The sequence below is a fragment of the Vanacampus margaritifer genome, chromosome 13 (assembly GCF_051991255.1).
Source record: "Vanacampus margaritifer isolate UIUO_Vmar chromosome 13, RoL_Vmar_1.0, whole genome shotgun sequence".
Lineage (NCBI taxonomy): Eukaryota > Metazoa > Chordata > Actinopteri > Syngnathiformes > Syngnathidae > Vanacampus > Vanacampus margaritifer.
In genome coordinates this window covers 7,284,908-7,302,128 of record NC_135444.1, presented here as the reverse complement: position 1 = coordinate 7,302,128, position 17,221 = coordinate 7,284,908, and the positions used below count along the sequence as shown (strand labels likewise).

Genomic DNA, 17,221 nt, shown 5'->3' with positions numbered 1-17,221 from the left:
TTTAGCGCACTTAACCGTTAAACACCGGCAGACCAGTAACGCAACTCACCAACATCACAAGCAACCCCAGCAGGCCCCGCCTCTTATAGGCATGTATACAGACGACTTAGTGCGTGTAATGTTTTCTCTATAATTTATGCTTCCAATTAGTTTTTTTTGTGGTCAAATATGTGCTCAAAAAGGGTGTTTTAATAAACTCAAATGTGTTGGAGGGGTAAAACTATAAAACAATTGTATGGATTTTCACTTATTGCATATGTGGAACATATCCCCCAGATTACACAGTAGAGTATGTAGGGGGGAAAAAAACACGCAAGTGAAGAACATGCAAACTTCGCACAGGAGAACCCCGATACTGCAAAATTAGACCAATAGTGAAAGCCGCCTTACATATACCAACGTTGGTCTGGTGACTGTCACTTTAAGAGTGCAAGCCTCCGCTGCAAGACGTACTGTAGGAGGTAATATGGCGGCATTTTGTCAACATAGCTTTCCCAGAGCATTTTATTTCAATAAACGCTCTGCATGCCCGAATTTCACAATGTGGTAACTGAAAAAAAAAAACTATTATATAGGTTGTTCACGTACAACCAACCAGCCGACGTTTTCTGGACTCTAAAAACAATATTTATTGAAAATATTGAAACTTGAGGTCCAAATTTTCACGAGTGCACGTCCCCGTGCCTTTTCCTTTTAAACTGTGCTTTTACCTTCGTTGTTGGATACTACAACCGTGTGGACTTAATCTACATTGGAGTAGAGTACAAACTGACGAGTTCTAGAGATTTTTCGCCGCACTTTCAACATTCTGGATGAGATTGCGCGACCAGTGGGTTTGGCAGGCGCTGTAGGTGGCGGAGGCAACGTAAACAAAACCTGGGCAGCCGAGCTGACCTAAGGCTAAGCTAATGGCTAACGGTGAAGATAGCTGGTTCATAAAATGGATGGATAGAAAACTGTATGACACTGCACTGTGTGCTGCTGTATACAAATGACCACAGCTCATTGAAGTGCTTTTTATGGCGAGTGATATTTTTAATCATTTATATTTATTTTGATCCTTGAAAATGTCTTCACATGAAAATGGCCAGTAGTACTAAAAATGTGTTTTTTGTGTGTGTGTTTTTTTTTTTTTTTTTAAATATGTGTGCAATGTACATTGTTGGAATGTCACTGCCAAGTAAGTAATAATTTTTAGAGCGATTTATTCTTTAAAGCAGTAATAATAAATATAAACTTGAACATATTAACCACATTACTTTCAATTGCTCATACAAGGATGAAATCGTAACACGAGGAGGAGGACACATTGTGACGCCATAAAACGGGTTTGCGGACACGAGGTGTAGGTGTGATTACTGACTGTGTGCGGAGGGTGAAGGCTGCGCTGGTGATTGAGGTAGGCAGATTGAGTCCCTTGGTGATCTCCCTCCACAGTTTCTTGTTGATGACCTCCACCAGGCCCCCCTTCTCTGTCACCAGCCTGTAGAGCATGTAGAGATCCAGGACCTGCTTGGCCATGATTGGAATCCGATTCACAGGGGTTCCTGTAACGAGACCTCTCCTGTCAGCATGCTTATCTTGCATTCAACTAAATTATCAAACAAATATAATTTTTCATTCAGAAGGGTATTGCTATGTATCAAAACACCAATTAATCCAACTGACTTAGTAATGACCTGCAGAGGGCGCACTCAGCTTCTCAGTTCAATCTTAGTAGACCCACCCAGCATGCTTGTGACTCACAACTTGTAGATTTTTGTGTCATTGTAAAAACATACATCTTTTGTCTTCCATCTTTAGTTGTTGCCTCTTGATCTATATCAGCCATTATTCACCAACCTGTCACACTGGTATTTATGACTTGACATTGATACACACTGAACCCTTGAGCATTTCTGATGCCAAACTGGTAAAACACAAAAGTTTGCACTTTTTGTTGTTGTTTTTTCTGCTTGGATGTTGGGTTAGTGTGTGCACATGTGTGTGCAGGGAGTGAAGGTAAACTGATCCCTTCTTCCTGGGCTTTGATACAATGTATGGCTTTATTGCAAGCGCATCCTGGGAACGAGGCTATATGACCACCATCAAGCAATCATCTCTGAATTGAATAAAGACCCCACCCAGCTGAGGGAAAGATGAGCACACGGCTCTGGGCCGACCCTACATGAGGTATCACTCACTCTCTATCTAGTGAAGGAGCCTGAGTCTGACACTACAGGCTGCATATAATGTCAAGAGATCATGTGTTGTTGTTACAGTATGCGTCAAGATATTAATCTACTTCAGCACCACAATTGTAGTAACAACAGTGGTTAGTTGTCACCAAAAAGCCACCGCCATTCTTGCAAAAGTGGTAAAATTGCACTACAAATTAGAGTTAGAGAGCAATATAACGACATCGTACGACATAACAGTATATCGTAATTTAATTAACTACATACTCTTTTTATATGATGCCCCTAATGGTCATACTGAGGCATTACAGTCGCACCGTCAGAAGAAGCTGTCAATCTTATGCTCCTAAAAGTCACCCTCTGAAACAGTTAATTTAGGAGCACTTTCACGGGATAAATGTTAGACATGCTTGAATGTTACTTGAAGCACTGTGTTGTCTTTATTTGAATTCTTTACACCTCACTGCATTCCTCAAAGTTGTAGGACTACGAAATATTTTCAATGGTATTTGGCCACTGGATATTTGTGTCTCTACCCCAGCACCCCCCAGACCTCCTACGCCCATTTCATTTTTTGGTCTATATGAAATATGTATTTTATAAGTAAATAGAAAAAAAAGATAGCAGAATTTTTTTATTAATTTCATGTAATTCTAATGGAAATTACAATTATTACAATAATTATAAAGTTACAACTATTATATATATATATATATATAGCTTTGCTGTCCTGTGAAAAACACTTTATTTATTATTTATTTTTTTCCCTTCACGTTTTTGGGATGTCTGCATTCAGTTACATTCCATAAATGTAAAAATGTAAAAAAAGAAAAGAAAAAAAGACTAAAATGGACATAAGTGTTTTTCACAGGACAGCTATGATATATTGATATCAGTATATAAAATTAGTATATAAATGTTTGTCCATATTGCACACCTCTATTGTCGATTACACTTAACTTAAATTTAGCTAAAGAAAAAAAGTATTTTTATATCAAATTGATCCATTCATAGTCACACCATTCCATTTTGCAAACTGATCCAACAACAACCCATTTTCAAAATCATAATTGTGTGAAAAACACTATATAAGACCTTTACAAAATCATGTAACTTTTCAAATGATTTTGATTATTACATCCAAATATTGTGGCATATAATTTGTATATTACATATTTCATAGTTTTATTTAATTATATTAGTATTTTTTCCATTATTATTATTTGAGGAGAGGTGCGATTTATGGGGCCCATTTTAATCCCACAGTCTACTTTGAGCATTTCTTGCCAAGTTGCTATGTTGCTTACCTCTTTTCTGCATGAAGCTGAAGAGGTCATCCAGAAACTCTTTCCTCTTTGGATCTCCATCCAGTTCATATAGCTGTGGAGAGGAAAAGGAGTTACAAGAGGGGTTATTCACAAAATACAAGTACCACAGATGGTTATCAGTCAAAACAAAAGGACTGAACAGAGAAGAACATGGTTGCAAATCGCAAATACTGGTGTCAACATCTGTTAAAAAAAAAAAAAAAGAGTTAAAATATGAAAAACACTCTCGTCCACATTCTGGTCATGCAAAGAGCAACATTGAGGAATCTGATTTGGTCCAGTCAGCCTTGATGAAAACCTCATGCAAGTCCATCTGCTGGAGGGGCTCAGAGTGCCGGAAAGTTCAGTGAAAGTTTGCAGTAAAAGTGAGCGACCCACTCAGGGGAGTACAAGGACCCTATTGAGCTTATAGCTGTTTTTGCAGGTCCAGTTTGGCAGTGAAACTGGGATTGATCATACCATTAATATCGCACCAACATGGAGTGAGCGGACTTGAGCCTCGGCTTGACCCTCACAAACGTCACAGGAAGACATTAACCTCTGCACATACATGACACGACCATTAAGCCCCAGAGCTAAAATGGCTATTGATTTTCCGACTGATGGAAAATGAATCTTTTATTAACTATTCTGGTAATCAATTAATCTTTTGAAAGCAAATGGACAACACAACAGCCTGCATCAAGCATCTGAAACATATGCATCGTTGGATCATGTGTAATCATTGCGTTGCTGGGTTAATCTTTGGTCCACCCTTTCTCAAAGCTTGAGTTAACTGAAACACTATGCATAGATTAATACACAACCAGTGAAATACAGGTGTGTTTCATACATTTTCTGAAAAATTTAACAACTACAGTCTGTGTTTAGCAACTGTACTTTAATCGAGCCCTGTAATAGCTGCATTAAAAGCAAACTTGACAGCAACAAAACACTAATATGCGGTTTTTGTCTTTAAAAGACAGTGTTTATTATTTAGTGCCATCTAGTGGTGAATTAATAGAATGCAGTGATCTTGAAACATACGCACTATGGTGCCTCAGAGAGACCATCCGATTAGCGAGAGCGGCGAGCAAGGACCTCACTGGAGAAGTTAACAAGAGCGGCTAGCACAAGCTAGCTGGAGAGGCTAACAAAAGCAGCTAGCAGGAGAATCTAGCAAAAGCTAGCGAGAGCAAAGCAGAGGGAGACAAGCATCCTAATACTGTATTCACGCACAAGCGGTAGAGGCTAACTATGCTAGCAAAGTTCTTCTCCTATGGGTATTTGAAAAATGGCGGTAAAACACGGCAGCCTTACATGGCAGTAAGGCGTGGTGAGACCTCTCTAATATAATTAGCAATTACTAGACCTACGATCATGTAATTAATAGTGTTCTTTTAAATTAATGAATTATTAGTTCACCCATAGATGGTGCTAAATAATACACACTGCCTCTTTAGGCGTTTGTGTGCTATGATCGATGCCACCTTATATGGATGGGAGTGCAGCGACGTGTTTTGTGCTCAGCTAAAGCTGCCACCGAGAGGAAATGAAAAGCTTGTACAGCTGAAGTTGTGTAGGATGTGACACAAGTGGCCTCTAACCAGTAACAGACTGCCCCTCATTGTAGCATTCAGCCCTCATTAGAGACTTCAAGCTGCCATCAGATCTTATTATCTTGCGTATGCGTTGTGTGTGTGTGTGTGTGTGTGTGTGTGTGTGTGTGTGTGTGTGTGTGTGTGTGTGTGCGGGGGGTTGCTGGATTGAATGGGCCTAAATGAGACGGGGTGGTGTTGGGGGGATTCCTGCTAATGTACAGGGCTGCTGGAGACAAGGGGCAGTTTTAATTACAGGATGCATGCGTTTTGGGAAGTGCCGCACCATAAATCTTGGAAATGACCCCTTACTCTCATCCCCCACCACCACGTATTCTTTATTTGCTCTACATCGCTCCCCCTCTTTGTCACACAAACAAATATTTCCCAAGTGGCTGGTGGTTTTACTGTGGTATGGAGACATGGACGGTTGATCAACCTGTCTCAAGTATCCAGTGCAGGTATTCAAGTTTTGGGGGTTTTCATACACTAACTGGCTGCTGGTAGCGGTACACCTGCACAATCTGATCAAAGATGAATAAAAACTGCATCATAATATACAATATGATGAGTTTTGATTAATGTTAAGACCGTAAGATAATAATGTTTACTATTGTTCAGTGCGTCCAGTGCTACAACGTTGCAAACTACAACCACAACAATAAGCAAATTGTTAAAAAAAAGTCATGTTAATTTTTTTTTTTTTTTTTCCCCAATACATTCTATATGTATACGGCCCCACTAGTCTAAACACGGTAATCTGTTTAATATTGTGTTTGTGAAACATGAATTAAGCAGAAAAATTCACCTGTTTTAATCCATCTCAGGAGGCGGCCATTTTGCCACTTGCATTCGACTGAAAATGACCCCACAGTTGCTCAGGGCTCAGGTAATGACCAAATAAAGGCTCACCTGTTTCCTGAGTTTGGTCATGTGACGCTCGCAAGCTGAACATTGATTGGTCGTTACCTGAGCCCTGAGCAACTGTGATGTCATTTCCAGTCAACAGCAAGTTGCAAAATGGCTGCCCCCGGAGATTTGAGTTTACTGCTTAATTAATACATTCCATAAACTCAATAATAACCAAATGCTGTGTTTACACTAGTGGGGTATCATTGAAACTCTTATTGTAAAAAATTCTTTTGACTTGACTTCACTCTTAAAGGGACATTCAGTGATCCCTAGCGCCATCTAGTGGTCAAAGAATAGCATTAGAAGCACGCAGGAGCACGCACACTACGGTGGTTCAGATAGACTCCATTTTGCAAGCCTACCACCAATTGTTATTTTGTGCGAGCAAACGAGCATCTCAGCGACAGCGACGCCAAAAGACCGAGCGATACAGAATTATCCGGAGCAGCTAACAAGAACAGCTAGCGGGAGGAGCTAGTAAAAAAGAACAAAAAAGCTAGTAAAAGCTTGCAAGAGCAAAGCAGAAAGTGACAATCGACAAGCCCAAATCATGGGAGTTAGTGACAACCACCTGCTGTGGAAGATAAGCTGCGGTCGATCCACAGGGTCCGATACTTGATACAATACCACCCGGGCTAACTACATTCGCAAAGATGGTGCCAAAACATAGCAGCTCTAGTAAGGTAATATATATAAAAAATATGTTTATGCAATACAACATATATTTTTTTGCATACTATTGACATAAACAGTCTTTTTTTTTATATGAATGAATTATTAGTTAAACACTAAATGGCGTTAGGGATCACTGAATATCCCTTTAAAAACTTAGCGAAAAGGTCAATGATTACACATTAAATCGATCATTTATCTTTGGACCTCTTAAGATTGTGCACCAAGTTGTGGCCAGTCATTGAATGAGTATAAAGGCTTCCCGGCACACTAGTTAGTTAAGCGTGAGAATTGCGCAGTACCCCTTTGGCTATTCTGTATCCAGTTTCAAGTCCCATTCAGTGTTCACTGTTAACACAGACGTGGACACGCATCCTGCTTTGTGTCAGACTACCGGCGACAATCACAGAATGCTGCAACAATAAGAAAGCAAAAGAGCCAAATCGGTGTCTTGTCCACTGTAAATGGGACAGCAGGAGCAGCGAAGCAGTTCATGACGCACCTCAATTACAGAATGCCTGATCAATCAGTTCACATTCATTTCTTTTCACATTCTATTTTGCCAACCCTGATTGACTTGACTGACTCATTCATTTTAGTTGACAAAAGAGGCGAACGGAACATAAATTATGACAGATTATGCTCATATGACTTCAGCTTTGAAAGTAATAAAGTTGAGATAATAGTTCTTTCTTCAACGGAACATAACCTAATTTCAGTTTACATTTTACAACCATGACCATAGCATGTTCTCTCATTTATACATAATAACGTTTTTGGAGGCTTTCTTAATTTAAAACCAGTGGTTTGTAATGAGCCTCTGGCATTATGGCGACCAAAGACATAGACTATTAGGAATTTTTATTTTATTTTTTTGTTTGGAAAATTATGCTAGATGGCAGAGAAAAGTTTCTGAGTGGAAGAAGCTAGCTGAAATCATGCTCTTTAGGCTGTTGAAATTTAACCATCCGCACGTCTCACTCCACTTTTGAATTACCTTAAGACATAAATTAAATTAAATACATACCCCACAATGGACACAAATAAGTATCAATTCATCATCTAATTATTTTGGTGGTAATTTACTTGTGGGTGGGTTGGAGGCTTCAGTTATGACTCAATTCTACAAGACAGAATTAATTCTGAATTGGCCACCTGTTTGACCAAATACAACCAGTATGGATCCCGCAAGAACAATGTCACTCCCCAATTTGAGCTTTTCTAAACACTAAATTGCTCAAATAAGATGGCTGCCACACTATTTATTCATCCAGTTCTATGGTCTGTTAATGTATACTCACTTTAACGTTCTTTTTGTCAGTTTCTCCTGTAATTTTCAATGTGCACTGCTATTAGATTGACTTGTCTTGTGTTTTTTTCTCTCTCTCACTGATTCAGTGATTATAAATACTGCTAATGCACATTATAGCTACACTCCACACACATACCTTATCAGGCAGAGCTGGGTGTGGTTGGTGTAGGCTTACTGTATGGTTTTCATGTTTGTAATGTGTGAGCAGGGGCTGGGCCCCCTCCTGGATTAAAGCTCTGCTGTTCAGATAAACAAGAAGAAACTAGAAAAACGACAATGAACCGGGCCAACTGGTATGGCTCGGAATCACTTCATGTCGCTGCAAGAAATGGATCGTAGCAAAAAGGCACTGCATTTTAACTTGATGTCCCTGGAAAAAGGAACATGCATTTTGTTTAATTCACCAGAAATAAAGGTACATACGGATCAGACTGTATCACACACCAGCCAGAGAAAAACACGCATTTTGTGTAACACATGCGGATCAGTTCCCACCCTGGCTGTGTAGCAACTGCCCTTCTGCTGATAAATTATGAGGAGGCCTCAGACACTAAACAAAGTGGTTTATGATGAAAATAATCAGTAACTACAGAGCAGCCTGTTGCTGCAGATTTGCAGTCATCAACATGTTGGTGGAAAGTAACACTGTTTGGGGAGGGGATTTATTTCAGTGCAGGGGGAGGGTTTGCTCCACTGTTAATGCAAATGGATGTTAGTAAGCCAGCGGCACACAAGTGTCACGTAGCACATAATAAGGGCTTTGCAACAGAAAACCAGAACCCAGAGGAGAGTGGAGTATCGTCTACAACTTTGCAAGCTCTCGATCAGGGCTGAATGACTTAGCAAGCATTCTTTTTAATGTTGAATCTTTCCTTTACAAAAAGAAAATAGAGCATTGTGACGTGTACTAGTAAGAACATACACCAAATGTGACACAACTGAAACATTACAAAACGCATAAAACTACAACAAAGTCGTCGCTTTAACTGATGTTTTTTTGCTTGTTGTCAACTTGAAAAAAAAATGGTTACATAGGTGGTTGATGTTTTACATTATAAACTAAATACTGACTAACATTATTGTAAACCACATTTTTGGATATCTCGTCAACGAATGTTCTTGCAATGAGTCAAGTTGTTAGGTTGCGTGATTGCTGGTAACCAGATGTGATTTGCATTATTCACAAACAAATTCTATATGGTGGTTGTTGCGCAACAGAAACCAGATATTGTTTAAAAATGTTGCAGAACAAGTTACTCCATTTGTTAATCAAAGTCTGTTTGTGCATTTACCCTCCACATGAACATGACTTTATTTTTATTTTAATGACAGGAAGCCCTGCTCATCTGGACTGGGAATGGATTGTGGAAAAGAAATGTGCAATAAGTAAACTTAGTGAGTACTAAGTGACTCATAAAGATGGGGGAGGGGAAATGTAGCTAAAAGGGGTCTAGGTCGGGGAGTTGATACAGCCCTTGAACACATGATCAGCCATTTTCAAACAGTGTATTTATTGTATCAGGCAACAGCCTTTTTTATGGATGCCCTTAATCTCCCCAAAACAAATGACATGTATGAATATTATTTGATTCAAAGAACATACAGCGCAGTATTGTCTTTTTATGAGACCCACAGTGAAAAGACTCCTCTGTATGTGGGAGCCTGGTTTTTATGAAATACACTAATTCAATTGTATTTTTGTTACTAATGGCGGGAACCCACCTTCTAAAAAGCCTGAAGAGTTTGTATTTGGTATATACTTGTTGCATGTGAATTTGAGAGTTTAAGTGAAAGAAGACCCTTCAGTGGACCTTTTAGAACTACATTTGCAGGGGCAGAATGCTATGCGGCTCTGCGGTTAGCAATCTGACTGTACTTTAACAGAGAGGGCTGAGTCAGAGGGGCCAAGTTTTGAGTCAGAGCCCACTAATGGATTATAGCAAAGGCCTAACATTTGTGTTAGGCATTTTACATTGGGTAACCCTCTTTTTACCTCATGACTTGATGAAGAGTGATCAAATGTAATCTTATTGACTGTAAATTCATGAAATGTCCTGTTTTCATAGTTTTATAAAGGAACCAATTAGCATGTGTTGAATTTGACTGACAATTTGCACGGTATAGAGGCGGAGTGCACCGTATTGTTACCTTGCACTCTAAAAACGGTTGGGTCAAAAGTAACCCAATTATGGCTCTAAAATGGACCGATCCGCTATTAGGGGTCAATTCGACTCCACTTACAAAAATGACCCATTTCTTTTTACCCAAGTGAAGGATCTGACCAATATTTATGAGTTGTTTTACACTAAAAGACCCAGTTCTTGACTTAAAGTTGGGTCAAATTGACCCAAGTAGAGGATCGGTCCATTTTTTACCCATAGTTGGGTTATTTTTGATGTTTTAAGAGTGTGGAGTGCTAAGTCGATTGCGAGGGATGTAGAGTTAAAAAAAGAAAGAAAAAAAGGTGGAATTTGTTCTTAAGTGTGTGTGTTATATATATTATTATTTTTTTGTCTTTTAAGAAAAAAGTAGGTCAACTTTTTTACATTATCTTGCTGAGTGTTCGAATTAGGTACTGAGCTGTCTCGGCGGTCCAGAATTTTAGCGCATTGGTAGCGCTCTACGCTCCCAAACCAAACCTGAGTCACAGTCGCGGTGGGTGTTCAATTGTGTCCTCTTTTTAAAAACAAAACAAAATATGGTCACCCTTTTTTTGATAAAGCACTGTAGAATCAGTGTACACAAATTCGGAAAGTGTTGTTAATGTTAACATTTCAAGACATAGCGATAGAGATTAGCAATGAAATGTATAAAATACAATGTCAATATGCCCACAAATTGTATTGAGTGTTGAAAAGCAACATTTCCTTCTTGTAGTAGATCACTGCTTGCAGTGTGAACAACACCTACTGGAATGTACTTCAAATCAAATACAGGAAACAGACGCCTTCCCTTCTCAGTCCCATACGACATTGTTTCTATATGGAGTTGAATTCAGCTGGAAAATGTGGAGGAAAAGCAGCGTGACAGAAACATCTCTTACGTGTGTCCATAAACTGAGATCGATAATGAATCCATCTATGTCCGCTCTCTCTGCGACCGCCCCCCCTTCCAGCGCACAATTAACGGCAACAATGGATCTGTTTTACTGCAGTTGCATTCAACATTGTTTTATTGACAGGCAGGATCAAACGCATCATAATCCGCAGTGACCAGCTGACCTCATAAATTCAAGCGCATCGACTGAGTGTGAGGGGCTGAGCCACCAGCCAAAGACAAACAAGCTCTGTCAAAGAGTGATCTGATGTAGCCCGGTCTGTAACAATCACTCTTTGCACAAAAGAGGCTGTGTATCTGTTCAAGAAATCACATATTTGTATGTGTCAAATAGCCACCTTTTCCTTAATTATCCTTCATCTTTTGGATGTTTCCCTCCTCCAATACACCTGATTCAAATGATCAGGATCGTTATCAGGCTTCTGCAGAGCTTGTTGAAGAGCTGATCATTTGAATCAGAGGTGTTGTAGGTCAATTCTAATTTTCTTTGCCCATATATGACATGTATCAGATTTTTTTTTTCATGCAATGTGAACGATACAATTCAGATTATTATTATTTTTTTTAAATACCACCCATTTCCCTTTTGTACAAGAATATGCCTTCCTTTTTTTTTCTTTCTTTTCTTTTTTTAAAAAAAGAAGAAGAAAAAAGAATATGCCTTCCTAATATGATGTGAATGCAGTATGGCTGCTCAGGTCGCGCACATCCAACCTATACGTCATTAAAAGATGCCACAATTGTTCGACAAAAGAGCCAGTGTGAAAAACAATGGTGAATGAAGGAGAAGAAAACAGTCAGGGGCGAAAAGAAACTGCCTTAGAACAGATCAATATATGGAGAGATCGGTTGAAGCACAAATTACTTGAAAGGATGACAAATGTGTCAGGATTGAGACTTACATGTAAACACTGCGCCACACAACGTAGTATTTTGTGTGCATTCATGTCACTTGTCATCATATTTTGTTCAGTGCACAGAAGCTGCTGAAACTTTTTTTTTTCTTTTTTACTTCTAGTTTATTCCTATCAATCAGGGGTCGCCACAGCAAGTAACTCGCAAATGTCTGGAACAATCGGCAAAAAGACTAAACGCAGTAATATGCATGCCAGGCCACTAGTTGGCAACAGCTGGTCACTTACACGGCTATTCTTGTGTCTTTAACACACTTTTTTACAGATCACCGTTGTTTGTAGTTACACTAGGAGTGTCAGGCGATTAAAATTGTTAATCTTAATTAATCGCATGACTTCAATAGTTTACTCATGATTAATCGCAAATTTTACATCTGTTCTAAATGTACAATATATATATATATATATATATATATATATATATATATATATACATACACATTTTAAGTTTTGATACTCTTGTTAACATAAAATTGGGGGAAAATGTTAAAATAATAGAAATATGGCTGCATCTTGTAATCATTGATATAGTAATTGTATGATAATTCATAAAATTGAGTTAAAATTAAAAAGATGTACTAAACTGTAAAAAACGAGCATGATATTGATTTGTGTTGGTCATTTTTGTGCCACTAGATGGCATAATTTCATTTGTAAGACAGTGACAGCTCATTGCATTTTTTCTTCTCATATTAAGAGCTATTAATATTTAACATGAAGTAATTTATTTTTTTCTGCACATTTTTAAAATTGTAAAACACAACCCCAGTCTCATACATTATTATTAAATTTATTTCTGCTAAATTTTGACGTGGACATGTCTGCTGCGTTGCGACTGGAGTTCCCCCAGTACAGGCTTTCCAAGTATGGGGTGGTCATCAATCGCGCGTAAAAAAAAAAAAAAAGGAACTTTAAATTAACACTATTTTTGACACTCCTTATTTACACATAAACAGTAATCCACATTGAGACCATATTCAAATGTTTGTGATCTCATGCGCTAAATGGCCCAAAGAACACACGTTTCCCCCATTTCAGTTAACAATGCCATTACAGTGCTGGCATGGGAAAATCAGTTGGTGAAGACAGGGGAGATTGAGCATGTACTCCATGCTTGCATTCCGCCACACAACTATCAGATAGCATGTCTTGTAGATTTGGATAAGAATCAGAAATAAATAAAGACTAGCTTTCCCAGGCCCGCAACAGCCATATGTTGAGTATCTGTGGGCAAATTCTTCAAACCACACTGCTGAAGACGAGCCTCCCAACCATAGAGGCCAAAACTCGGGCAAGGCCAAGCTGAACGGAGGGGCGGTTAGAAAGGTTAAACACACCCACGTCAACCCTTCAGTATAATTTCGCTGTCAATTATCCATGAGGAAGATTCTTCAAGTCAATGCTTGAAAGAGTATGCAATATATAATCATTACATTTGACTTCTTTGATAAAGTTATTTATTCACAGCCAGCGCAGAAGATCCAAAGCAGACGGTGGGAGAGAGGAACGTCTGTCAAAGGGCACTGATGCAAACAAGATGAAGACATACAGGGAGATATTTAATCTAATCCAGGAGGGCTAAAAAACTGAGGTTTTGGTTACACTGTCACTCAGAGTGATAGATGAGCAGTGTGCTGAGTTTAATGGTTGACAGCCGAGGCCTTTAAACCATATCTGGCCCACCCAGCCCGCATGCAGGCCTGATATCTATGGCGCTCATCAAAGATGAAGATGTTGTGGCCACCTCGCCTAGCCCACCACTAATCAATAGGTGGGGGCTCTGCAATTTGACCTCAAGGAACTCCTCAATTTGTCCCAAACATGCTTGTGCACAAAATCAAACCAAAACCCGATGCACAATATTCAATTACATGTGTCAAAGACGTTTTTTTTTCCTCATTCAAAGATTTAGTGAGACTTTCACTTCTGACATCCACACACTCATGATCTATCTTTCTTCTTTGCAAGACAAAAGACAAGGGCAGAATTTCACAAACAACATGAAAAAATCGAAACCTTTCATTCTTTTCAATCAACCTAACACGGAATGCCTTTTAAAGGTCATGCAAAAACATTTTAAATAGATTCAAGTCCGTACTTTGACTAAGCCACTCCAAAATCTTAATATTTCTTCTGTTTAAGCCATTCAGAAGTTGACTTGCTAGAGTGTTTTGGATTTTTGTCCTGCTGGAGAAGCCAAATGTGCCTCAGATTGACGTCATAAACTGAAGGCTGAACATTCTCCTTCAGGATTTTCTGGTAAAGAGCAGAATTCATGATTCTTTCAATCAAATCAAGCCGTCCAGGTGCTGAATTAACAAAGCGGCCCCAGACCATCACACTTAAAATGTGTTACTATGTTTTACTGGTAGTAATATGTTCTTTTAGTGAAATGCTGCGTTCTATTTATGTCATGTATAATGTGAGTCAACTTTCATCTAATCAGTCCATGGAATATTATCCTAAAAGTACAGGAATGGCTTTGTAGCTTTTTGACATCTTTTGGCCAACTTCATTTCCTTGATTGAACATGCTTGGTGGTAATCTGTCTTGAATGAGATCTTTTTTTCCCCACACAGGGCCAGATAGTTTAAAATGGTTCCCTTTTAAGCAATAAAATCACCATTTCAAATTGCTTTTTATTTTTAATGAGGTTAATTAATATTCACATTTCAATATCTCAAATATAAAACTGGGGAAACTATGAAAAAAAAAGGAACTTGAGAAGAGTGCAAATACTTTTTCACGGCATTGCACAAATCTTATACGTCCATCCATCTTTTTTCCATACTGCTTATAATTGTTAGTGTCATGGGTGAGTTGTAGCCAGGGCATATCTACACAATTAACCATTCACGCTTAGATTTACGCCTATGGACAGACATTTAGAGCAGTGGTTCTTACCTGGGTTCGATCAGACCCCAGGGGTACAGTGAGTCAGTCTCAGGGATTCAGCTAAGGTCAAGACACACACCCGACTCAAGTGATTCGTGATGATATGCCCTGCTTGGCCATCATTGGCTGCAGGTGATCACGATACATTGATTGGCCTATCTGAGCTACAGGGAATTTGGTGCGCTCAGTAGTCGACTTGTGGCTGTTGCGATGTTACGTCGTGTGATTTCTTTATTGTAATCCCTTCATACTAATTATGTCGAGCAAAATAAGAAATTGGTCGGACGAACATGTGCAACATGAATTCACATGTGTAATAGAATGTGTGGTGTTCCACAGGGCTCAATTCTGGGGCCTCAGCTGTTTTCATTGTAGCTGCCCCTGGGTTCCATCTTAATGCAGAGTTGAGCAATTCTAGCCCAGCACAAGTCCCACAAGTCCATCTAGCTAGCAAAACTAAAGGGATACTTCCTTAAGTTGTGTGGAGATGGGGAAAATAAAAACACAACACTTTCTGAATTCAAGGTAAAGGGAGCCATATTTGATGAAAATGCTACTCTCCCTGTTCATTTTGTTCACCAGTAAACCCTATACCTAGGTGTCGAATTTGAAAATCGAAGCTGTGACACAGATGTGCAGAAAACTTGCATCCTCTGGTGTTACTATCAAGTCATATTGGAAAATAAAAGTGCATATTTGTAATGGATGCATCATATTCAGGAAGAAAGGCTGTATTTTTATTGTCATAAGCGAGTGTGTTATGAAAGAAAAGTGTGTGTGTGTGTGTGTGCATATGCGTAATGCAAGCTTGCCTTGACAATTATAGATCTAACACCTAATGGGTTCCTTAGTGACAATGAAAAGTTTGTTGTGCTTTTCATCCTGTCGGGGCTTTTCATTGTGCAGCCATATTGAAAACATTATGTCTATTTTCTGCTCTCACGTCCAGTGACATTTCGCACAAAGAGCCATTCCGACCTTCAAAACATTGTCCAAGAATCTCACTGTCTGACCCAGCACTTAATTGATTCTTTCAAGACTTAGTGCTTTCAACACACGCTACCTTTTCAGGGACATCTGAAGGCAGCATCACAATTTCAACGCTTTGGTTCAAATGAATGCTTTTTTCTGGGTCATTGTATGAAAACATGCAACTTTTGTTTGACGGCTCTGTGCATTGAGCGAACATCTACTTCCAGGATTGTATTATGACACGAGGCCACAAGGTGAGAAGGCAAGTAGCACCCTTGCTGTTTGGAGAGAAAATATATAATGTGGTGGGAACGACAAAGGAGGATGTGAGGCATCTGTGAGCTTTGCTGTTGCTGAAGAAATGGCCATTTCCTCATTTCCTATGACTTTGTTGCGGGGGTGGTGGGCATACAACCACGGTGGCAATTTGTTAAAATCTAATAATAAAAATACATGCAGGAGCTGGACATCCAATTGATCCCATCTTTGTTTACATTCCTACTTCAATCCCCCTTTCTCTCTCCTTATTGAGCGGTTGCCAAGTTTCCAGTATTAGTTGCTTGCACACTTCTTGACATCAGCCTCACACAGCACATTGCAAGGCGCTGGACGTGGTTCAAATACCGCACAGTGCTTCTGTCAAAACAACCTTGTATTACACCCCCGACTTGGAACAGCTTCAAAGCTCACTAGCAACTGGCTGTCGTTTTGTTGCTCCTAACCGAGCCTCTTTTCACTTATGCTGAACACCCCCCACCCCTTCGCACTGAACAGGAAGACGGTGACAGGTCCTCCCGTGCAGCCGCTGCCTTTGTTTTACAGCCTTTTGTTTTCATGACATGAACAATACCCATCAAGCCTTTCGTTAAATCGATACTACTGCACAGGGGTGTGGAAGGGCAATTAAATGATGAGCTGTGCTGATTAAACCCAACGTTTGTAGTATTTGTTATTCAAAAAAACGAATCCGTCAGACTTAAATCATTTATCTGAGAATGCTAGCTTCAATTCTCCAATGGCTGGCTATGTTTATACACATTACATGGTCAAATAAATGAATAAAAGACAGATAGATGTCAAGGATTCCAAGCAAACTTCAGTGGAATACAAAGCCAACAAGCTCATATTAGACAGCTGTATCAGCAAATAGCTGACAGGCAATCCCAATAAGTGTCGCTCCTGCTTGGCTCTCATTCAAGCTATACTTCCTGTAGTCACAGTCAACCCCACCCCCCCTCACACAGTGTGTGTGTGTGTGTTTGAGCAATTTAATGTTTAATGCCAAATGCCCTCCACTCACCCTGATCATGGTGAGTGCCATGAATTTTTAAAGACATCCCTTCTTTACTGTCCATCTGGGCTCCATCTGCCCTGCTGCTGGTGTTTAAGGCCCACACAGACTAAC

General features: G+C 39.4%; 1 protein-coding gene across 3 annotated transcripts in view; it reads right to left on the bottom strand.

The window, feature by feature from the left end:
- The window catches only part of arid3a (AT-rich interactive domain 3A), a 53,266-nt gene that overhangs the window by 10,135 nt on the left and 25,910 nt on the right, over positions 1-17,221 (bottom strand). For all 3 annotated transcript variants that reach the window (XM_077584715.1, XM_077584716.1, XM_077584717.1), the window contains exons 4-5: positions 3,485-3,557; positions 1,364-1,547 (exon numbers count right to left, since the gene is read on the bottom strand). In XM_077584715.1, coding sequence (XP_077440841.1) covers positions 1,364-1,547; positions 3,485-3,557 — 257 coding nt within the window. The remainder of the gene's footprint in view (positions 1-1,363; positions 1,548-3,484; positions 3,558-17,221) is intronic.